Source organism: Prionailurus viverrinus, chromosome C2, assembly GCF_022837055.1.
Source record: "Prionailurus viverrinus isolate Anna chromosome C2, UM_Priviv_1.0, whole genome shotgun sequence".
In the NCBI taxonomy this organism is placed as follows: domain Eukaryota; kingdom Metazoa; phylum Chordata; class Mammalia; order Carnivora; family Felidae; genus Prionailurus; species Prionailurus viverrinus.
In genome coordinates, this window is record NC_062569.1 from 41,474,333 (window position 1) to 41,498,435 (window position 24,103).

The 24,103-nt window shown below is 37.0% G+C and overlaps 1 protein-coding gene and 1 long non-coding RNA gene across 3 annotated transcripts in view; one reads left to right on the forward strand and one right to left on the reverse strand.

Annotated features, from left to right (window-relative positions):
* LOC125175322 (uncharacterized) overlaps positions 1 to 23,887 on the forward strand; it is a 75,634-nt gene extending 51,747 nt beyond the window's left edge. Inside the window, exons 4-5 of the long non-coding RNA XR_007155752.1 lie at positions 20,329 to 20,547; positions 22,133 to 23,887. This is a non-coding gene — a long non-coding RNA (uncharacterized LOC125175322). The remainder of the gene's footprint in view (positions 1 to 20,328; positions 20,548 to 22,132) is intronic.
* On the reverse strand, positions 489 to 20,457 carry PLSCR5 (phospholipid scramblase family member 5). Of its 2 annotated transcripts, XM_047875779.1 has the most exons (9): positions 20,321 to 20,457; positions 15,209 to 15,372; positions 12,624 to 12,642; positions 10,174 to 10,212; positions 8,723 to 8,943; positions 6,354 to 6,515; positions 3,802 to 3,963; positions 676 to 759; positions 489 to 594 (listed from the first exon to the last, which is right to left on the reverse strand). In XM_047875779.1, exons 1-8 carry the CDS (start codon positions 20,331 to 20,333, stop codon positions 721 to 723), a joined length of 819 nt encoding a protein of 272 aa, XP_047731735.1. In that variant the 5' UTR covers positions 20,334 to 20,457; the 3' UTR covers positions 489 to 594; positions 676 to 720. The 2 variants fall into 2 exon arrangements, with proteins under 2 accessions (XP_047731735.1, XP_047731736.1); XM_047875780.1 differs by lacking the exon at positions 12,624 to 12,642 and having other exon boundaries at positions 10,174 to 10,216.
* Positions 23,888 to 24,103: the final 216 nt, after the last annotated feature.

Sequence of the window (24,103 nt, forward strand, 5' to 3'; positions counted from 1 at the left end):
TTATATGCTTGTTTAAATCTCTGGTGTGGGTATGTGTTTACACCATGCTTTGGTTTGTAAATTTTAGCTTCCTTCTGGAAATATTAGCTTCTTACCACTAGAACAAATTGATTTCATCTATCTTCCTCCTCATCTTTAAACATATTATTTATCCAACTTTTAGCCTTTCTGATATAAAGTAAAAATATCTCACTACAATAAGGTTAATAAACAAAGTCAAAAGACTACTTGATGAAAAAATATTTTGGAAAGCCAGTCCTTTTGATTAGTAACCAGCCTTAGTACCAGAAAAACTTCAAAGTGCTCTCTAAACATTGAATTTTCATCAGTGATGCTGCAAGCCTTAGTTCTCATCTTTCATGCTTACCCATGCAACAACTTCAAAAGGATTTAAAAGAAAGAATGACAATCTCTCAAAGCAACCCTGTGCTCAGGCCAGTAAGGCCAGTAATCTTTTCTTTAGCTAACATGCATTTACAACCAGATAATTGCTTCATTACATTATGCTTTAATAAATGTAATAATTAACATTTGTTACAAAAAAAGCAAATATTGCAAACCATTGAGAAATGAAATCCAGAGCCCAAGGGATTTCTAGAAGAAAATGAAAAAGAGTTAGACAGCGTCAAATATAGACATCTTCAAAGGGAAAGAGATCATTTAAACTTTACTTACTGAAACATGTTCTTGCATACTTGATTGTTTTTGTCATCTCGCTTGTTATAATCCAGCTAGTGAATGTTCAAAGAACATAAAATCCTACAAATAAATAAACTGAGTATGAGTGAATTTACAAAAAGGCGACAATTGAGATCAGGAGTCTCACAGGTAAGCTTTGATTATATAAAGAAATTATGTTTCCCAATGGTGTTTTAGCAACATGAGATTCATCAGTAAGAGGAAAGTCAAAACGTTTTAAGCTTCATGACACTTACATGTTTAGTTTTCAGAGTACAAGTTACTTGGAAATCTTATTGGAATCAGCAGGGTATCATCAGTCAAAATCTTAGGTGATCAAGACAGTGCAGACTTCGACTGCAGGACGTTCTCTGTCAGTGCGGGATGTTGTACTAGACACTGACCTTTGAACAAGTATTAGATATATCCTCATGGACTGTGTGGTTAGCAAGCAGGTAGTCATCGGAGGAAGTACTGAAAACTATACCAGAGGGAACTTAGAAATGGTAATTAGGGCTGTGGGTTGTGGAGTGGTAGCCTCAAACCAGAGAAGACCGAAAGTCAGATAGTACTTGCGAATTTTGCTGTTTGGATCAGGGAGTTCTCATACCAGCTACTTTCTGATGGTCTCTCTCTCAACACAAGGTAATGAAATGGACACAGTATTTAAAAATTAAAAACATGGGATGCCTGGGTGGCTCAGTCGGTTAAGCATCCGACTTCAGCTCAGGTCATGATCTCATAGTTCGTGAGTTTGAGCCCCACATCTGGCTCTGTGCTGACAGCTCAGAGCCTAGAGCCTGGTTCAGATTCTAGTCTCCCTCTCTCTTTGCCCCTCCCCTGCTTGCACTCTTTGTCTCTTTCACTCTCTCAAAAATAAATAAAAATATTTTTAAAAATGTTAAAAATTAAAAACACAATTCTTCCTGTCCAATTATATGTAGAAGTAATTTAGCTTGTATCTATGTAATTATCTAATACATGTCAGAAATTGTTTTTTTTTTAAATTTTTTTTAAACGTTTATTTATTTTTGAGACAGAGAGAGACAAAACATGAACAGGGGAGGGGCAGAGAGAGAGGGAGACACAGAATCTGAAACGGGCTCCGGGCTCCAAGCTGTCAGCACAGAGCCCGACGCGGGGCTCGAACTCACGGACCGTGAGATCATGACCTGAGCCGAAGTCAGATACTTAACTGACCAAGCCACCCAGGCGCCCCCAGAAATTGTTTTAAAAGCTATATTGGCCAAAAAAAAAGTGCAAATGTTTTATATTATGGTAAAAAGGAAAAGAAAGAACTGGATGGGGCCATTAGATATTCTCAGTAAGTAGGTTTTTCCCTGAGACAATGGAGTTAAAAAGTTATCTTTTCAGATGATTGGGGTGTCATCTGGATCAGAGCTTCTCCAATTCATAGCGCATAGTGAATTGTTGACAGTACATTTTACTGTTTGTCTGTTAAATGATATAAGTGGGTAGGGCAGATTAAAGATGATCTGGTTTTTATTTTTTAAACATTTTTTAAATGTGCATTTTTATTTTGAAAGAGAGAAGGAGCATGAGCAGGGGAGGGGCAGAGAAAGAAGACAGAGAATCCCAAGGAGACTCCACGTTGTCAGCACAGAGCCTGATGCAGGGCTTGAACTCAGGAATCGTGAGATCATGACCTGAGCTGAAATCAGGAGTCAGATGCTTAACTGACTGAGCCACCCAGGCACCCTAAAATGATTTTTTTTTAATATAAACATTAAGTGTGGAGCTTAATCAGAAAGGCCAAATTAAGGTTTTGGGGAGAGGGTGTGTATGTGTGTGTCTTCTGTGTGTGTCTTTGGAAAAAACGGAGTAGATAGAGCCATTTTTTCCCCCACAGCAGCCCACATTAAAATATCCATAAGATTTAGGATCCTAAAACCCTGAAGGACAACAAAATATGAAATGAAGAATGTAGGTTTATTTTAAAATTCCATGGGTTTTTGTGAGAGCATTGACAATGGTAAGCAGTGAGGGAGATATTAGAGGAAAAATTGGGACAGGAGATGGGCAACCATCTGGCGTAGGTGTTACTTGACTTCTGTTTTCTATCACCAATCTCCACACCAGGAAGAAAATATTTTTGATAAAATTGTAAGTTGGAAAGAAAGGACAAAGATGTAATACCTTTGTAATAATGGAAGCTGATAAATATTAACCCCTCCCTCTGAATTCATGTATCCATCTTCATGTTCGAAGGGAAGAAAACTACTTTTCACATTCTGAGGGTCACTTAGTTCATTGTTAAACAATGAAACGGTCCTGAACTTTACCCAGGATCAATAATGTGATATTTACATATTTTTTCAGTGAAAATGAAAATGAGCCAAAAATCTAAATTGAAATGGAAAGAGAATGGGTAACTAAGTTTTTGAAGAAATGCTGAGTAGCACATGACAGGGCACTGCTTCTTGTTTTTTTTTTTTTTAATCTTTTTAATGTTTATTTTTGGGAGAGAAAGAACATGAGCAGGCAAGGGGCAGAGACAGGGAGATAGAGAATCCGAAGCAGGCTCCACGCTCTGAGCTGTCAGCACAGAGCCCTACGTGGGGCTCGAACTCAGGAACAGCAAGATCATGACCTGAGCCAAAGTTGGAAGTTTAACCGACTGAGCCACCCAGGTGCCCCGACAGGGCACCAATTCTTGACGAAGACCGTGTATGAGGGTCAGCAGAGAAAGGCTGTCTATTAGAAATGCAGGCTCCTAAATTCTGACTTCTGAAGAGTTGGTCCCAACCTAGCCTTCTATGCATAAACCTCTGTGGGATAAATGTGGTGCTGTGTAAAATGAGATTGGCTCTGTAGTGATTAATGAGGAAAGGGTGAGAAATAAATCACTCCTATGCTTTTAAGACCATACTTACAGGGGCGCCTGGGTGGCTCAGTTGGTCGAGTGTCAGACTCTTGATTTTGGCTCAGGTCATGACCCCAGGGTTGTGGGATCGAGTCCTGTGTTGGGCTCTGCACTGAGCATGGAGCCTGCTTAAGATTCTCTCTCTCTCTCTCTCTCTCTCTCTCTCTGCCCTTCTCCCCTGCTTGTGTACACTGTCTCTGTCTAAAATAAAAAATAAATTAAAAAAAGACCATACTTACAAAGAGAAAACAAGCACCAATCATTGCTGCTTTGACTGTCACATCTAGATCTGCGGGAACATGAATTCCGAAGTTGTCAGCATTGGTAAAGACATCATTTACAAATCCTGACCAGTACTTTGAAATCTTCCCAATTGTAAGTTTTTCATTAATGGTCTTCACCTTTGAAAAGAAAATAAGAGATGTTAAACCTGAAGGTGAAATGGATGGCTTTACATATCTTAGTATGTTTGCTTTGAGAGAGATGCGAATTATTTTATTAATCATCTGTAAATGACAGTTCCATGTCATTCATTCCGTTATATAAGCATAAGTTTGGAGATTTAACTTTCCAGTTTACTCTTCCGGAATTTTGTTTTTTTGACGGTTTTTTGATTCATCATAATTCCTTTATTTTTTCTTGCTTTTTGTATGCAGATTGAGAAAATAATAGCAATAAATAATTAAGGCCAGGCTACCACAAGATGGCAGCAGGTACATAGTCTCAATTACATGGTCTAACCTTGAAGGTAATTCCATTACCTGAAGTCTAGATTTTAAACCTGAATTCTTCAATAACAACAACAACAACAACAAAAGGAAGAAAAAGAAAATATTTTTGAGAAATATTGGAGAAACAATTTTTAGAAGAAATTCATTTCTAAGTACAAATTGTAAACTTTAAATTTTTATTGTTAAGATTATAGAATTACTAACATATTTAAACATTATCAGCCATTGCTTAATCTCATTTTTATATTATACTCCAAAATTTACTAGGTCTTTCCTTTATAACTAAACCTAAGTCCTATTTTCACTAAAAAAAATCCTCTAGGCAAATATAGCACAGGAAATTCAGATTAATTTGACATCAAAATCTATAGTCCTTCACAGCTAGAAGAAATCTACAGTTAAACTTTATCAACTATTCATTTGCTTGCCCTGTTTCTCATTCAAAGGCTGAAAGGATTCAATATAAATTGTTACTTTATGTAAAGTGGGAAAAGATAGAAATAGAGAAGGTTACTTAGGACATCGATATACCTTTACTAAAACTTTTTATTTCTCAATCATAGGGCATATTTTTATCTTTTAGTCTTAGGAAAGCATGCCAAGTCTTTTTGGAGTGCGGTAGAGTTACAACAGTTGGCTTTGTAAAATTTCCATCACATTCTAGGTAAATAGTGTTCACTAAAGTTCCTCAAACTGAATGTCCCAGGTAGGCTACATATGAATGTATGAATGAAGGAAGGGATGAATAATAAATAGACACTTTAAATGAGCTCTCCTTTGCCTAAAAGATATTTCCAGGAATAGTAGTTAACATAGTTCTTATTGTTACAATTGAATTTACAACTGCCTATTGTTTTTTAACATTGAGTTAAAATGTTAAACATTTAACTGTTTATGTAAGTGTAGATTGTTTTATAAAATTAACGTAGTGGGGCGCCTGGGTGGCGCAGTCGGTTAAGCATCCGACTTCAGCCAGGTCACGATCTCGCGGTCTGCGAGTTCGAGCCCCGCGTCAGGCTCTGGGCTGATGGCTCAGAGCCTGGAGCCTGTTTCTGATTCCGTGTCTCCCTCTCTCTCTGCCCCTCCCCCGTTCATGCTCTGTCTCTCTCTGTCCCAAAAATAAATAACAAAAAAAATATTTTTTTTGTCCCCCCAAAAAATAAATAATTTTTTTGAAAAAAAAAATTAAAAAAAAAAAATTAACGTAGCAAGTCTTATGATCATAGCTTTTAAATTAGTGATATTTTCTCAAATGTGGATCTTGAGAAACTTAGTAGACCATTGGGGAAGAGTAGGGGGAAAAAAGTTACAGAGAGGGAGGGAGGCAAATCATAAGAAACTCTTAAATACACACTGAGGGTTGATGGGAGGTGGGGGAGAGGGGAAAGTGGGTGATGGGCACCGAGGAAGGCACTTGTTGGAATGAGCACTGGATGTTGTATGGAAGCCAATTTGACAAAAAATTATATTAAAAAAATAAATTAGTGATTTTTAATGGAGTGTACTTCTTAGATGAGATCTGAAGTAGGATATGTTAACCACCAGAGCTAGAGGAAAAGATGATCTAATTTAAGGTGATTCTAAGCTAATATATATTTACTTTATACCATGGGTGCTGTAATTCCACATAAACCAAAAAAGTTTTAGTGTGTTCTTTATTTTTATTTTATTATTATTTTTTAAGTTTATTTATTTATTTTTGAGAGAAAGAGACAGTACGAGCGGCAGAAGGGCAGAGAGAGAGAGGGTCTCAAACTCGGGAACTGTGAGATTCTGACCTGATTCTTAACCAACTGAGCCCCCCAGGTGCTCCTTAGTGTGCTTTAAAAACAAAAACAAAAACAAAAACAAAAACAAAAACAAAAAACCTTGAACTTAGTATATCTGAAATTATGAGTTCTTACTGGCACGCACAATATGGGCTTATTACATTATTTCACAAATACATTATTTTCTAAATTTATTTCAGAGATATCCCATGATTTGAATATTTTAACATTGAATTCTGTTGCAAACCATGAGGACCTAAGTGAAAACCTCCTTCACTCTGTCAACCGTACCTCAAAATCCACATCGCCAAAACAGCCACATGTTGCACAAGGACCAACAATTTTCAAAATATCTTCTTTGTTTGCATTTTGGATTGTGAATTTAGGCAGAAAGGGGTCCCACTTCTGTGCAACATAACCAACTATAGTACCAGGAGGGGCTTGGATTTCTAACTGCAAGAAGAGATAATAATAAAATAAGATTTTCCTACAGTTATTGTATTTTAATTTTACAAGTCGCTTTCCTTCTAAACAGTAACTTTTATGAAATTATTTTTGTATTCTACAAAATATTCTAAATATCTGCTTCTAAGGAAGCACAGCAGTGGATTTTTTTCATATTTTATAGAAACAAAGATATTCACTATACAGGTATTTGCTTGGCATTACTCACTAAAAATTCATGTCTTTCTTTGATCTTACTTCCCTGAAGACAACCTCTCCCAGAACGGTCTTCTGACCCTGGGACACTGTCTTCTTTGGCATTTTGTTCCGGGTGTGGCGGTTGGCCAGGCACTGTTTCCTGTGTCTTCCACTGCCTCTAATGTGTTGCCACAACACACATCTATTTGTAACCCTCACTTACCAGTTGTTAACTATTCATGATTGTTTGCCCTTCAGGCTGTCAGCTTCCAGCTTCTCTGGGTTCAATTAAAAACAAATGTTTCTTGTGAAGTTACAGTTTTACGCACCAATTTGATTGCTGTTTCACTTTTTCCAAAGTGTGAGAGACTTGTAATTGCATTTTTAGGCTTTACTTTAGTGCTGTACCCCATTGCTTTCATTTCCTTAATTTCATTACTTTTCATCATGTTGTATTTCAACATGTTTATATGGTCAAACCAAGTCAGACCAAGTTGTGAAATAAGCCAGAGGTGGGTGAAAATAGTGACAATTGTTTGCTTTTAAATCCAATCCACTCCTTATAATCTGTTTTCCTTTTGTCTTTTTTTTTTTATTATTTATTAAGTTCATAGTCATACGTGTGTATCTGTAGTGCTCCTGGATCAACAAAGGTGGTTTCAATAAGAGTGCCTAGAATTACAGGGATTCGACTTGTCAAATCGCTAAATTGTACACTTGAAGCTAATGTAACATTGTATGTCAACTACACTTAAATTAAAAACAAACAAAAAACACTGAAAAGGCAGAATTATATAGATTTGTTCTGGGATCACTTTCAAAATAATTGGCTTGATTCTGAGCAAATCTTTAAAAAATTGTTAAGCGGTATCAGATACATCTTATTTTTAATTTATGTGACATTGGACTACTATGAAATAAAACATCAATTATCAGAAACATTCATCAGAAACATCAGAAACATTCAAATGGATATATTATATTATACTGACTATACCATCTTAAAACATATTAGATCTTAAATATCCTTAGTAGGAGGATGAAAATTCTTGGACACCAAATGAGTACCTTAGCGACTTTATCACTTAGTCAAGTAATTGCCCATAACAATTGGAGGATTAGCTTCAATATATATTCCAGAAACTTCCCTACTTAACCCCAATTCATATTAATATTTTTTTTCTCATCTTGCTAAGTAGAGTACTTATACATAGGTGCACAGTAGAGAAACTTGGGCTTGAATAAGTATACCTGGGTCAAGCCCCATTCATCATATTTCCTGGATGTGTGATCGTAGGTAAGTTACCTCCACTCTCTAAGCCCTAGTTACCTCAATTGCTAAATATGGAGAGTAAAATCTATTCTTTCTAGCTCATAGAGATGTTATGATATCAAAGACATTAGAATAAGTAAAGGTTCCTTATCAACTTAACTGCATTATGTCAGTGAAGGTTATTATATCTACTAGATAATGATGAAAATCTATTATATATTAAAATAAAATAATGAACTGATTCCCTTCAGAACAATAGCATAGTCTTGCCAAAGTTTAAAGTTTGTCATAAATGGATGAATGGAATGTGAGATTCTGTACTAAAACTGATACCTAACCAAGAGAACACCTTGGAAGATTTTAGTATTACTTGGTACTTCCCAAACTTTGCTCCAGTTAGAGAAGACAAAGGGTAGATTTACTTAATGGTGGAACTCATAGGTATTCCAGTTATGTGGCTAACACAGAGATTCAGGAGGATGTGTCCCATTTACATGATGCATGAGCTGTCTGCTAATTAACAAAACGAAAGCCACTACAGTTTTTGGTTGGGAAAAAAACAAAAACAAAAACGAAACAAAACAAAAAACTAGTGAACCACCATCCTTAAGCTGTTTGGATCCTAAAGGAGCAACTGATAGGGAAATTGCCTTATAGCTCCAGATGAATGCCATTTGTTAAATAAATAATTGCCAACCTTTTCAAACGTAGAAAAATAAAAGTACACCCAGAGCCAATGACTAACCTCTTGCAGGTAGCAAGGGCACCAGCAGCTATTACACCTCAAGGGCCTGTTTACTGTAATCACCTCCCGACCTGAGTTATCCATGACCTTCAGAGTGCAAGCTCGAAGTGTGGAACAGAAAGTACGATTGAAGCAGATGCTTTCTTCCACTGCAAAGTAAATTCTTTGTCCCAAACTGTTTTTAATCTCATATTTGTTGGAGGTCTCAGTGCCAAGTATCACTAAGGGAGCAAAAAAACCAAAAAACAAAAAAACCAATCATCAAAACAGTGCTATTGCCTAGTATCAAATCTTTCAATAAGTAAAAGGGGTAGTGTTATTAAAAGAAAACAGTAGCTAATTATTAAGTATGGGGTATCTTCTTCACCCAAATCTACTTCCATGCTCTAAAATTTGAGGACTTAGCTATGGAAATCAAAGTAAACTCAGAGCAAAGCTGTGTGATGATTACATTTTGATTCCAGACGTAGGACCTACTGGGCACATGTAGTTCCACATTTCAACTAAGGAAGCAAGGCTGTAAAGAATGGAATCCTCAAATAATTCTAACACTGCTGTGGAATTTACGGGATGACTCACGGCATAGTAATGATTTGGTTTAAAATCTATTCGACAGTGTATCTATGGCCGCGGGCTATCCTGCTACCTATATATTATGATTTTGACATATTTTAGATGTTAAGGACAAAAAATAATTAATTGGAATTCAGTCAGTCATCGAAAATCTATGTACTGTTGAATAACATGCCATTTGATGAATCACTGGTGAAATGATAAAACATCAAATTTTGTTTGATGGGTTTTTGTTATTTACTCACTTATCATTTTCAAGTTTTTATTTAAATTCCAATTAGTTAACATATAGTGTAATATTAGTTTCAAGAGTAGAATGGGTTTTTGTTATTTAGTCTCAAACTTGATTTCCATTTATGAAATTATTAAGTAAATATAAATTATTGCCAAACATGGAAATGATAAAACCTTTTGTTATTTTAAGATAAAAATTGTTAGATTCCTGATAACAATACTATCAAAGACTCGGAGAGTTCATGCTTTTAGGTGTACCTATATCAGACTAACAATTTACTTCAAATGTTTATTTTAAAAGACCTACTGATCTTTTTAAAAAACATTTTAATGTTTATTAATTTTTGAGAGACGGAGAGGGGGAGGAGCAGAGAGAGAGGAAGACACAGAATCTGAAACAGACTCCAGGCACCAAGCTGTCAGTACAGAGCCTGACACGGGGCTCAAACTCACAAAACTGTGACATCATGAAGTTGGAAGCTTAACCAACTGAGCCACCCAGGCACCCTGGCCTACTGATCTTTTTGATCTACCTTTATCCTCAATTTAACATTATTGTTTAGAAGATATTTAAATATAACAAAATTTCTGAAGCCTAAAATATTTTTAACCGTTTTAATAAGTATAGAATATAATATACTTACTTCCAAGAAGCTCCACCTGCTGGTGTATAATTATCAGGTCTAACTGTTAAAGAATGACATAAAGGAAATAAAAGGTATTACACCACACTTTGAAAACCTTTGGAGATATTACTATTAACTTGCTTATCACATGACATTCATTAATTTCCATGTTCTTTACTGGGGAAATATTGAAAACAGCTCACATTTTATAATGAAAAAGAAGATACTTTTTTAATTCAAGTAAAAATTAAAAAAAAAATACAAGAACCCTGAAAATTCCAAGGCAGAAATGCCAAGAATCAGAATAAGAACTGTGGTTAACTCTGTGTTCTCCTGTGATAAAGTGATAATAGAGTAACTCTTGGAAACAATACTCAGAGAAGATTTTAAAACAGTCTCTGAACAATGATGCCTAAAAGGTTTCAAAACTCATTTTCTTAAAGGAAATGAAACAAAACATCAATGACCCCCGAATGCCTGGACTTTCCTCTCCACCCTGCCTAACTTCTCTTTCACTCTCAACTCATTCCTCATAGCGATAAAATGTCTTTGTTAAAGCTGAGAGAGGTTATTTTATAAATCATTCTCACTCACACCTTCCTTTGGATTAGAAAACACGAACAAATCCTGCTGATGCCAACAAAATACCCATTTAAGCAGAATAAGTTATGCCACTAACAGCTAATATAAGGAAAGTTGCTTTATGTAATTAAAAATGAAGTTAACTTACAGAGATAAAATAGCCACAGATAGTTGAGAATGACTATATTAAAAAGTATACAATGCAGATTTTTAAAGGAAATATTCAAATATGTTGTGAGAATGAATTTTCACTAAGGTAGTCTCATGAACCCTGAAGACCATTGTCTTTTCTAACACTTTCTTTTCTATGTCACCTCTAAATTATCTTCACTTTATTTTCCCTTCACATTAATAAACTCACTGGTAATGCTTGAGCTGAAATAGTCATTAGTAATATCAGGTATTGATTGGGCATCACAAGTCTGGAAAATTTGACATTACATTATTTCCTTCATTCTCCTTGTATATCCTGAGGTACAGGCAAAACTAAATGTCTTCTATTTAAATTTTATTATTGGTAAAAGAGTGCATGGGTCCTCTTTTTTTAAGGTTCACAAAAAATCTTTTCCATAAACAATTTATGATTTAAGATATTATAAAACCTATTTTCAGAATTATGGCAATTTTTAAATATTAGAATCAGTCTTTCATAGAGTACTATTGTTAGTTCTGTTCTCTTCTTTTGAGAAAAATGGAGGGTTGAAAGAAAAGTCACAAAGGATATCCACAGTTATTTAGCAGTGGATCCATTAGAGGTAAGTTAGGGATGAAGAAAATTATGGGGGCAAGACTAAGATTTGAATTTAGGAACTTTAATGTTGGTGCCATGGATCAAGTTTTAGTCTTGAAATGTAGAGACTATCAATTGAGATCCATTCCACATTGGAAAGGTAAATTGTACCTCTCTGCTTTCTAATAGTAGCAGTTGTTTATTTAATGGCTACTGTGAGGTAGTCCTTGTGGTAGATATTTTGACATAGTGTATGATGTAATCCTCACAAAAACTTAGAGACATAGGCATCATTACATTTATCTTGTGAAGAAGCAATCCCAGAGAGATTAAGCAGTTTGCCCAGGATCACAGAGCTTGTAAATGGTTGGGCTAGGACTTGAACCTAGATTGATTGTACTGCCACCAGTTTTGACATGCTTTCTACTCTGTTGTATTGGCATCACTAAACAAGTGTTAGGAACTGGGATAAACAATTCTTAAGTGATACTGTGGAACTTCTGAATACCCTTCCTTCCTATTTTCTCTACCCTTACACCCACCGCAGCCTCTGTAATAACATTTGATTTGATCTGTCTCTGTGGGCAATACCCCTGGATTTGAGGGTCTTGTTTTGTTCTTGCAGTTTCCTTCGAGTAGTGCTAGGCCACTTACACACTGTGCGCCAAATGAGCCCTTACCACTGTTTGCTATTATTTGATGGACCAGGAATCTTGGAAACTTTAAAAAGATTGGATCACATATTTAGGTGTCAGGGCCAGTAAAGCACTCAAGTAGGAAAGCCATAGGATAGAAATCAAACGACAGCCTTGGATATATAGCTTAAGAATAAATTCTTATGTATAACTTATCAGGTTTACAAGTATTCCACTTAGTATACATACTTCCAAATAAATAGGATCTATACATGTGTCTTTGTAGACTTAACTCACTACTCTTACCTATAGGCAACTAAATTATAATAATTATCCTTTGTTTTGACACTAATAGTATAAAATGATATTACCTATTAGAACGTGTTAATCCAGAGAGATAATCTATTTGCTTTATATTTAGGTTTAACTCTACATGAACAACATAAATGCATACACATACATCCATACATGTATACACATGTGTACATGTGTATATATGCATTATATATTTACATACATACCTGAAAATTTATTTTCAAACTGTTAATGGAAAAAAGATTTTCATTAGTCATTGGATGGACTTGATTAAAGGAGAATAGATGTGTTTTTAAATTTTTACTGTGATTTTTTTTAATTTAGAAGGATTTTGTGTATTTTCCTGTTTATTGAAGAATGTACTATTTTCAAATGTTCATGATTTTATTCAGTTCTTACAGTTCTCAGATACAATTTAACACACAAAAATTCATTTTATATATATCTCTTGCAGACTTGTGGTATAAAACATTTAAAATGCTCATTTACCCTGTTTAAGTACACTGCTTTAAAGCGAGTAAGTGTTCTTTTAGGGTAAAGTGAATAACTTATACTTCCCTTTGAAGTAAGATATTCGCCAATTTGTGGCATATTTTTATTTTCTGAAATAGATCACCAAAGGTATAGGTATGGAAAATCGACTTCATTTTAGAACTGAAGCCAATGGGCTCATATCTCTATTTATGGAATGTAAAAAAAATGTATTCATGTCAAGCATCTGGCTCCGGGTGTGTCATCATTCATGGATGGAAGAAGAATATGTGATGACCATATGTGATCATCAAACCTCAGCCCTCTGGCACTGGTATATCACTTTTATACTTGGCAAAACCTTGTCTGACAACATTCCCAAACAGCTTGCAGCAGTTAATCAACTCTAGTCAGCTATTACAGCTGATCCTTTCTGCAGATGGAAGATGGTAGGTTAGCTTTTCCAGCTCTTTTCCACATCTCCCTGAGCTCTCCAGTCTCTGTAGTACATTTGTCTGCCAGTGGGTTTCTGGAGAAGGCATCTGCAATTATAAACATTTTCCCAGGAACATATGCTGCATGCAGCTTAAACCCTATCAGGCATAACAGAAATCTCTTGTACCTTAAGGGAATTAACACAGAGATTTGATTTTGATAAAGGAGATAGACTTTATGGTTTGAAAGAATGCCAAACAAGCTGAAAATTGCAGCAGATGTGCTGACATCTCAATATCAGTGTATTTCCGATCTTCTGTGGGATAAAGTACAAAAGCAACAATAATATATAAAAGTATAATTGTCCTTTGTGTGCCACATAATTCAGAGGATGGTATTTCTTGATTGATTTATTATAGGGCTTTAATCACCGCTTACCCTCCAATGACTATATCTAATAGTAATATGATCTTGTAAGCACATCGGCCTAAAGATGCAACAGTATCAAAGACAATGATGTTAACTTGGTAACTTGCTTTCCCTTGGATTTATAGTCATCTTTTGAGATTCAGTTGAGGACCCTGAATTCTTAGATCATTATGGAACTCTCTCCTGAGTACTTAGATCCTTAACGGCTTTCTCTGCTCTATGCACCTGTACACATTACAACTGTGTGCTTATATGGCTTTAGTACATCACCTTGCACTTCTTGTCAACACTTTTTGCATGCCAATTAGATTACAGAGTGTTTGGGTGAGAGGGACTAGGTTTTATGCTTTTTACATGTCTCGATTATAGCAAGTACTCAATAAATATTCTTTAATTAAATAGCTGTAGGTGACTAGACGTGTTAGGCAATTCCTTGAGGATACATTTGCTTATACCTTGAGCAATGAGCAGAAGGAGGATAAATGTGCTAAACAGCTCCATCAAAAATGTTTAGTGTCATCACTCTGCCAAATAAATAAGAAAAATAGAAGTGGAAATAAAAGAGAATGAATTTCTTTCCAAATAATAGAAACAATTTTTTTTCATAATTTCATGATTTATAATGCTTTTCTCACTTCAACACGTCATTTGTTGAAGTCCTTCAACCTTGGTTGATGATGAGGGAGCATAAGGCAAGCTGAGAGCAAAGTACAAGCTAGCACCCCCACTCCCACGTGGAATATGTGTGATACTCCTCGGACACTCCTGGCTGCCCAAGAACAAAGGAAAGGGCTTTAAGTGCTTGCCATGGTGATGTGAGAAACCAAGGCAAATGAAAAATTAAATTCCCTTACTGCCCACAGCCCATTGGCAAGTCCTTGAAACCGGCAGAGTGACCTAGGAGCTCAGCTGCCTCGATGATGACACTTTGCTGGGGGCAAAAGGGAATCTTGACTTAACATTATCCTGCCCCCCCCCCCCCCCATCCTGTAAATCTACTTTAACATCTAAAAATCCTTTTGGAAACTTCCTTTGTCTCAGCTTCCCCAAGATGTATGCTGGCAATCATATTCCAAGCTTATGGCCCCCTGATATACGCCTGAAGGGTCTCATGATTGAGGTTTTACTAAATGGTAATAAATGGTGTTTTCCCAATAGGGGCCTGGAAACCTGGCTTCCAAAATTCCTTAGTGATTTACTCTATCCCTAACCCCCTCCCAACTGGAAGGTATATAATTAGTTACCCATCACAACCCCAGTGCAGCTCTTTCTGCCCATGGGTCCTGTCCCCGTGCTTTAATAAGATCGCTTTTTTGCACCAAAGAAGTCTTCAAGAATTCTTTCTTGGCCGTCAGCTCCGAACCCCCATCACCCCAAAACCCCATCAGTTGAAAAGCAAGAAACCAAGTTGGTATTCATTTTAAGGGGCAAACGTGTGTAGAAATAGAAAAAACACCTGGCTTAAATATTCTAGCCCAGGAGGAAGACTGCCTGGCCGAGGGAGAGCTGGCTGCCACACTTGGTTCTCTGGGTGGGGGTATGAGAGGTGAAAGCTGCGGTCAGGGGCTGGAGCTCCAGGAAGAAAGCCAGGCAGACCTCTACTTCTTTGGTCCTGTGCATCTGCAAGAGAATGAAAATCTCAGCCCATATTTAAATTTAGGCCATTTCTTTCATTTTTCTCATAGTATCTGTGACTTCTGAATTCAGAGGACCAATGATCTCCTGCCTCCTCTACTGCCTTTCCTGCATTTTCCCTATTCACCGTTGCCGTAACTTACCCCCTAAACCAGAGGAAAAGGAGTGCGGAAGATTGCTAGTAGTGGTTGTGAGAAAAATGGTGGGTAATTTGGGCAAAATAAATGATTTCCAAATATATATATATATATATTTAATGTTTACTTATTTTTGAGACAGAGAGAGACAGAGCATGAACGGGGGAGGGTCAGAGAGAGAGGAAGACACAGAATCTGAAGCAGACTATAGGCTCCGTGCTGTCAGCACAGAGCCCGAGGCGCCTTGAACTCAAGGACCGTGAGATCGTGACCTGAGCCGAAATCGGACGCTTAACAGACTGAGGCACCCAGGCGCCCCTAAAAATATATTTTTTGGAGTCCCATGAAATGTCTGCTCAAAGAGCTGCAAAATTATAAATTCCAAAGTGAAACGGTAAAAGGAACTAGATATTCTCTACTCCTAAAAGGATAAACTTAGACATAAGTTTTGAATCATAATTCTGAGTTTCAAGGCATAGTCTCCCTTCCCTAAATATTATGAGGGTACCTTGTAATTGCTGAGGCTGTTTTATCGCTTTTTATCAATCCTACTGCTATTGCAAAGTTTGCTTCAGGTGCTTATTCTTTCCGCTGTACCAGAACCACGTGGAGGGCTTGTTCAAACACAAATTCCTGGTCCCCTTTCTGGAGTTTCTGATTTCAGGAGTTGGGGGTGGGGCTGAGGCTTGAATTTGCATTTCTATTTCCAGATGAACTAATGCTGCCCCCTGACCATATACTTTGAGAACTAGTGGTTTAATTCTATATACTATGAGAACACACAAATCTAATTGATGAGCTTAAGGGTAGTATAATATCTAATGGAGCTTTGGTTTCTCAGTACTTTGTAATAAAGCACCCAAAAATTTTTGATAGTGTGAATGCCTTTGTAAGCTTACCCGGTATTACAAAAGATAAAATATGGAATTCTTTAATGTTTGGCTTTGATTTTTTTAGAGAATCACCTGTTTTCTATATTATTGCCAGGTGAAAATGTTACTATTTCACTTATCTGTTAGCTTCAAATTTAGAGATTTGCTGCATTAGTCAGGAGCCTGTGTATTATTATGTATAAGCCCTAATGCATGAAAAAGTCTTCTTTTTTAAAAAAATATAAAGTACAGCTTTTCTAGTATCGTTTTTCCTTTTTCTCTTCACATGACTGCCATTTATATTACTCCCTAATTAGATACCATTTTTTTCCCAAAGATTATCAGAGTTTTTACTCCTCATCTTTACGAATCCATAAATCATTGGAGTTCTCACACCTGCATTCATTTAGTCCGACAACACTATGCTGTCTTAGATTGAACATAGGTGTGGATCAAGATTCATGATAGTTATTTTCAAAAATTAGAGGGACCATTATGAAAACAAATTATTGTCACTATTCTAAAGACATATGAATGGGAAGGACAAAGGAAAATTGTTTTGGTTTACTGTAAGGAAGAAATTTGTAACAGCTGCACGCAGATTTGGATAAGTACCCTCACTATACATAGACTAAAGTTGGAGTGACATCTATATAATTCTCAGATTAGAATGACCTTCCTTCAGCACTGATACCAAATTCATGCAAGTTGTATGTATGTGGGGGTATAGTTTTCAGAATCCTTTAAGTCTCTAAAAAATAAATTTGAAGAAAGGACTAAGTTTCCTTTGGAGAAAGTAAGTTCTCCACTATTAAGAGAATTCAAGCATAGTGTGAATGAGTTCTTGGAGGGATTAAAAACAAACAAAAACTGGTGAAGGAACGTGGACATCCAGTGGATGGTCCTTTAAACATTTACATAAACTTTGTAGTAATGATAGGCTCATTAAGGTTGTGTATACATGTGGTGTTAATGAGGAACAGTTGCCAGGTGATTCATGTATTTATTTAACCTTCAGGTTGGAAGAATGGATCAAGACAGGTATTTAAGTTTGTACATTGAGAATTTGGACATTTAGAATTTGGGCATGTTTAGGGTTAGGATCATGTGGAAACAAACTTGTCATTTGGCCTCATTAAACTAGAGGTCCATACCAATGATAGATAGCAGTTTGCTTCCCACGGGATTCAACCTGAACTTCTCCCCTCTGGGCATACAAAAAACATACAGGCAAAAGTATTCCTTTTGCTCTTGAGAAGGTGGTCTAAGTGGGACCTCAAGCAGTAAAGTGGGAGGAACACCGTGTAACACCATGTCAGATTTGGGAGAGGAGAGAATGGCCAATCAGTAGCAACCAGGAATAGTAACACAGGAACAAACTGTGATGTAGGGAAAACTAGTTCATAATGATAAAATTGCAGAGAGAAGTTCAACCTGGATGTGGAGGTGTAGGACTATGGCTAGAAAGGGAACTTTATGAAGTGCCAGAAATGTTCTATATCTTAATTTTGTTGGTGGTTACAAGTGCTCTTTAGTTAAAAAATCATGAACCTGGGGCACCTGGGTGGCTCAGTCGGGTGAGCTTCTGACTCTGGATCTCAGCTCAGGTCTTGATCTCATAGTCGGGAGTTTAACCCATAAGACTCCATACATAAGGCTCTACTACTTAATAGTGGAGAACTTTTAAGTACATAAAAAAATAATGTACTTCAGTGTGGTGCTCTTTATGCACTTTACATGTGTTATCCTTCACTTTAAAAAACATATATAAGGGTCAATTTTTTTTTAATTTTTTTTTCAACGTTTATTTATTTTTTTTGGGACAGAGAGAGACAGAGCATGAACGGGGGAGGGGCAGAGAGAGAGAGGGAGACAGAATCGGAAACACGCTCCAGGCTCCAAGCCATCAGCCCAGAGCCCGACGCGGGGCTCAAACTCACGGACCGCGAGATCATGACCTGGCTGAAGTCGGACGCTTAACAGACTGTGCCACCCAGGCGCCCCAAGGATCAACTTTTTAAGTGTGTTTAGTGTTTACTTATTTTTGAGAGAGAGAGAGGGAGAGCTAGGGATGGGGCAGAGAGAGAAGGAAACAGAAGATCTGAGCGAGGCAGGCTCCATGCTGTCAGTGCAAAGCCCGATGCAGGGCTCGAACTCACAAACCGTGAGATCATGACCTGAGCCAAAGTGGGATGTTTAACCGATTGAGCCACCCAGGCGTTCCTGTCTACCAAAATGTTTTAAGTAAATAATGATGATAATCTGTCTTGCCCTCTCAAACCAGATTTCTGATTCAAAAGGAAGCTTCCTTTTCATTTCTTTTAAATAGAATAGAGTCTCTGACAGATGTTTTGCCCACTTCATGTGCTATTTGAAATAGGTTGCAGGAGTATTGGGTTTTCATCTGAAAATTTGCCTCTAAGTTTAGTGGTGAGTCTTTATCATTACTGAACATCCCTGCTTTTTTGGTAGATTAATCATATTTTGATCTTACTATTGCTTTCCAGTCACAAGTTTCTTCAAAGTCTCAGACCACCAGATAAAGAAGGAACTCCTTTGAATTTCTATCTGGCTTTGAATTTCTATCTACTCTTTTAAAAATGTATAACTAGCTTATAAATATTTCACGTACTCTGCAACTCTTTACCTTACAGGCTACTGTTGTTGCTGTAACTCTTATAAAGTGATGAAGTGTTTTGGATTAAGTGTTTGTGTCAGTCTTCGGTGAAAGAAAAGACTTGTCAAGATTTTTTTTTTAGTTCGTCTTCAAGTATAAAAATGAGGCACACATATTAAAATTCATGATTTTGTTGTTTCATGTCTATATTTTACAATTTGTTTGAGCTTTCCTTGTGATACTCAGGGACTGGTGTACATTAAATGTTGAAGAAAAATGAAAAGATTATCTCCTCTGTTCCATATTAAATAGCATCCAAAAGTGTATTTTGGTGAAGAAAGCAAATAAGCGATACATGTTTCTTTGAATGCTTCATTAATTTAATTTCGGATATTTTACATTGGTGTACTCTCTTATCCTATTTGTGATTAGGTTAAAACGTTTCTGCCAATTATACTAATTTAGCTTCATGCTAAAACTTTTTATTATAGGCTAGAGTTTAATGGTTTGTTCTGATAATGGAATGAAAGCACATCATAATTTCAATTTTTATATAACTTCACAAGTGTTTTCAGTGAGACTGAAACTCATTACTTACAACAAATCCCTCTCTCTTGTCTTTTGAGAAGGTATTTAAAGTAAAACAGCACTTATGATATTTATGCACTTTTAGGAACTTGAGAAAATTCCCAGCTCCCCCTACAAAATCCTTAATTAATCTGCTTATTTAAATTAGTTATTTTCTGTTTGCTTTTTTATACATAATTTACTATCAAAGAAGTTTTGAAAGATTTTTGCTCAGAAATGATTACTTTTAGTCCATTAAATTTATTAGAATTTACCACTACACCTATTGAATTCTTTAAAATAAATGGGTATATCACACATTTTAAACAACAAATGGGAAATTTAAAAATACTGAACTGTACTTTAACACTTCTTAACTTCTGTGTGAAAAGTTTTCTTCAAATCCCTTTAAACTTGGAATATCAGCCTGTCTTTGTGTTTGGCATTAAATACTGCCCTTCTGAATTCTGCTATGCAGCTTTTGTTATTAATTCACTATGTTTATATTCATGATAACTAAAACATTGTTTATATCTTAACTTTTACATTCAATCAGGTAGTTTTTATTATTTTTTTAAAATTTTAATGGAACATGCTCCTTGAAGTTAAAAATTCCAGTGTTCAAAAGGGATAAGTGACAGGTTTTAAAGTATCAATCTCACTGATTGTAACATCCCTGCAACTGCATATTTTTAGTCATAAATAAGGAAAAATTATTAACTGGCTGTATTTACTCTTACCTTTACAGGCCATGAGGATGTCTGAGTCACTTCTTCAAAGGCAGCCAGGTTAAAAGAAAGGCTTTTCCTGTTGCAGCAAGAAGAAAAAACACAGCATGCATAAAACTTCAGAAGGTGTCTGTCTACTTCACGTCAGCTTACAAATAACAGAGAAAGGGAGTGTCTGTTTCCAGAGTGATGTATTGAATCACTTTGGACAACAGGGGGAGACGAAGATATCACCAAAGGTAAACACTACTCAGAAACCATCATATCTCTTGGTGGCTGAAGGAACAATTTAAACATAGTAAAAACCGTAAAGGAAGACTCATTTTAAGAGTCTTGTTTTTAAGACTCTTTCAAGTTTCTTTCCTTTTTTTTTAAATTTCTTGGAATATATACCTTTGCATGCACTATTATGTCAGAAACATTCTATGTTTCTAGTTTCTAGAAATCGTCTGTGCCAGAGTTTATGATTCATTTTTCTTTTTTTTTTTTTAACATTTTTTTAATTTATTTTTGGGACAGAGAGAGACAGAGCATGAACGGGGGAGGGGCAGAGAGAGAGGGAGACACAGAATCGGAAACAGGCTCCAGGCTCTGAGCCATCAGCCCAGAGCCCGACGCGGGGCTCGAACTCACAGACCGCGAGATCGTGACCTGGCTGAAGTCGGATGCTTAACCGACTGCGCCACCCAGATGCCCCTATGATTCATTTTTCTATCCTGTGTTAACTTTCTAAGAGTTCTAAACATAATATTTCATATTTTGGAAATGTTTGAACTTCAATATTATTTTTCTCTTGGGATTTTTTTTCACACTCTCTCCCCCCAAAAGCAAATAAGCAGGAAGTAGATTATTCCTTACAATTTATGTAATAAATAAATCTGTATTTTCATTTCTAATTGAATTTGACGAATCAGAGGTATTTGAAAATGCAAGCCCTCAATAACCTTGCAAAGTTAATGGGAACACACAGGTGATATTTAACAGTATTGTATACTGAGGGGGAAAAGAAAGCACTGTAACCTTGCATAGACAGCTCATCTTTCTAAATGCAGATGACCAGGTGACCATGGAGATTTTGCTCCCCAAGTTAAATCCCCTGGATGACATGAATTGCAAAGGTTGAACTTGCAAGATATACTGCATTATAAGTAACACTGTCTACTTCTAAAAATAGTTAAGTGGCCTGATAAACCATAGCCTGTGATGAGAAATTATAAAGTCATTCTCACAGGTTGTTGGCAGCCAAAAGTTTATGTTCTTATTTGGCAAAGAGATATTTCTTTTTATTATTGTTGTTGTTTTGAAGTATTTGGGGTTGAAGAGCTGCTGTTACCTGACCTGTCATTTTGCAGAAGAGGTGAAAAAAGATGATTAGTATCTTAATGAAATTATATGTTTCCTAGATTTCTTACTGTTTGTCCTGGTCATTTGAAAGAAAAACTTCATTCCAAAGAAACTAAGTTGTTATTAACACTAGCAAACCTGGCAACTTTAAATTATGGTTGTAATCGACCAGTTAATTTTGACTTGCTACAGAGCACCAAGTTTGAAATAAAAATCTAAGCCAATTAAACATATATTGAGGCTGTATAAGGCCATCCATCCATGTATTTAGATATGGCCGTATGACTGAGGGAGGCTTTCAGTCATTTAACCTGCAAGGGAGAACTTCCAGGCCACCTAACTTGGTGTGGTGTAGGAAGTGCCCGTTTCTTTCTCTCTCTGTCCTGCTGGGGACAGCACCCATATTGCTCTTTCTTTGCAAAGGCCCAGCAGATACCAACCTGAGGTTTCCCCTTCTCTCCATTCCTTTCTATTTCCCAGCTCTTCTAGAAGAGAGGCTCACAAACCCTTCTGATGGACCTTTCGGACGTTGAAGCGTCCTATTACCAAGTGCTTGTCCTGCCAGCTAGTGTTGCCCCAAGGGCGGGCCTGGCCACCTCTCCTGCTGCAGTTGCTTCGGTCATTCAACTCCACCTGCATGGTGCCCTCAATTCCTTCTCCTCACACCTGCTGCCTCCACAGAAGCACCAGGACCGTGCTGCCCTTCAGCACCGTGCTCAGAACCCTCACTCTGACCTCTCTGCTTTGTGCTCTGAAGCCCTTGACTGTTTCAAGCAGCATCAATACCAATTTCCCTTTGCCATCAGGCTGCAGTTTTCTCATCGGCTGGCTTGATTCCACGAAATATAGCCAATACAAGGTGGGCGTGTCTAACAGACATAAACCAGGGGATCGCAGTGCAAAAAAGGAGACTTAAAAATGAATTCTCAGGAAACAAGACAACGGGTCTGCCCCTTTGCAGGAAACTGCCCTCTCCCGAGCCTTGCTCTGCTGCTCTGCTCCTTGGGCGTGCTCATTTTCTGAGGATGTCCTGCCTTGCCTGTCCTTGTCCCTTCTAAAAGAAGGGTCTCTATTTCCACCCCCAACTTCAGCCTTAGCCAAGAGGAAATGGAAAAAAATTGCATCATAATTTCACTGCAATCACCCCCCCTACTCATGGCCTTTCTGCTGGACACATTGCAGCTGTTCTGAAGAGCTGTTTATTCAACATTATGTAATTGTTTAGAACTTTCCCCATTATTTAATCACTTCATGGTTAGACACTTGAGTCAAATTTTCATGTCTGAAAAGGCTCACCAAAGCAGTCTGCCTCAGTATGAAGGAAGAAGCTGCACATTATTTAAATCCATACAGTGACAGATAAGTTCCCTGCTATGACAAAAACTGCATTATGCTTCAGACAGCCTCCTTTGAGGAAAGGATGGCGAATGGAGTAAGGTGTAAGCCTACAGGCCTGAGGCAGGACCAAAGACCAAGGAAGGGAAGAGCCAGCTCTAGGAATATTTCATGATTATGTTTGTTTTATTATAAAATTATGGGTTCTTAAAAATTAAATATATACATATACAAACATACATATGTGCATATATAATTGAATATATATACGTACATACATACATATATATATGGAATAAGAAGGAATTATTTTGTTTTCCTGACTTATATTGAGGTATAGTTCCAAAGCACATTTTATTTAGTTGAAACTATGTCTTCTAAAATTCATGACAATGCAGGGCTCCTGGCTCAGTCGGTTAAACATCTGACTTTGGTTTAGGTCATGATCTCACAGTTCATTGGTTTGAGCCCCGTGTCAGGCTCTGTGCTGACAGCTCAGAGCCTGGAGCCTGCTTGGATTCTGTGTCTCCCTCTGTCTCTGCCTCTTCCCTGCTCACTGAGTCACTTCTTCAAAGGCAGCTCACTCTCATGCTCTCTTTGTCTCTCTCTCTAAAATGAGTAAACATTAAAACAATTAAAGAAAAATAAAATGCATTATGATGCATAAAGTTACATTTGTTTTTAGCCACTGCCTGTTACTACATTTAATGGATGTTGTCTTTCCGTGGTAATTTAGATTGTTTCCAGTATATAAGGCAGTATGATTTTTATGCCCATGCGTAGCAGTCTTTTGAAGGTGGTGTACATCCAGAAATGAAAATGCTGGCTATGGAGTATGAAGATCCTCATTTTTGCTAAGTATTATTGCAGGATTTACTAAGTACTAGTAAATATTAAGAAATTACTGGGGCGCCTGGGTGGCGCAGTCGGTTGAGCGTCCGACTTCAGCCAGGTCACGATCTCGCGGTCCGTGAGTTCGAGCCCCGCGTCGGGCTCTGGGCTGATGGCTCGGAGCCTGGAGCCTGTTTCCGATTCTGTGTCTCCCTCTCTCTCTGTCCCTCCCCCGTTCATGCTCTGTCTCTCTCTGTCCCAAAAATAAATAAATGTTGAAAAAAA

What these genes read in the sequence shown, in the direction of transcription:
- PLSCR5 (XM_047875779.1), bottom strand. An exon ending in GCAGGTGGAGCTTCTTGGAA is followed by an intron (nt 8,944 to 10,173) that starts GTAAGTATATTA and finishes TTGCTCCCTTAG; the next exon opens with TGATACTTGGCACTGAGACC. An exon ending in GCCCTTGCTACCTGCAAGAG is followed by an intron (nt 6,516 to 8,722) that starts GTTAGTCATTGG and finishes CTCTTCTTGCAG; the next exon opens with TTAGAAATCCAAGCCCCTCC.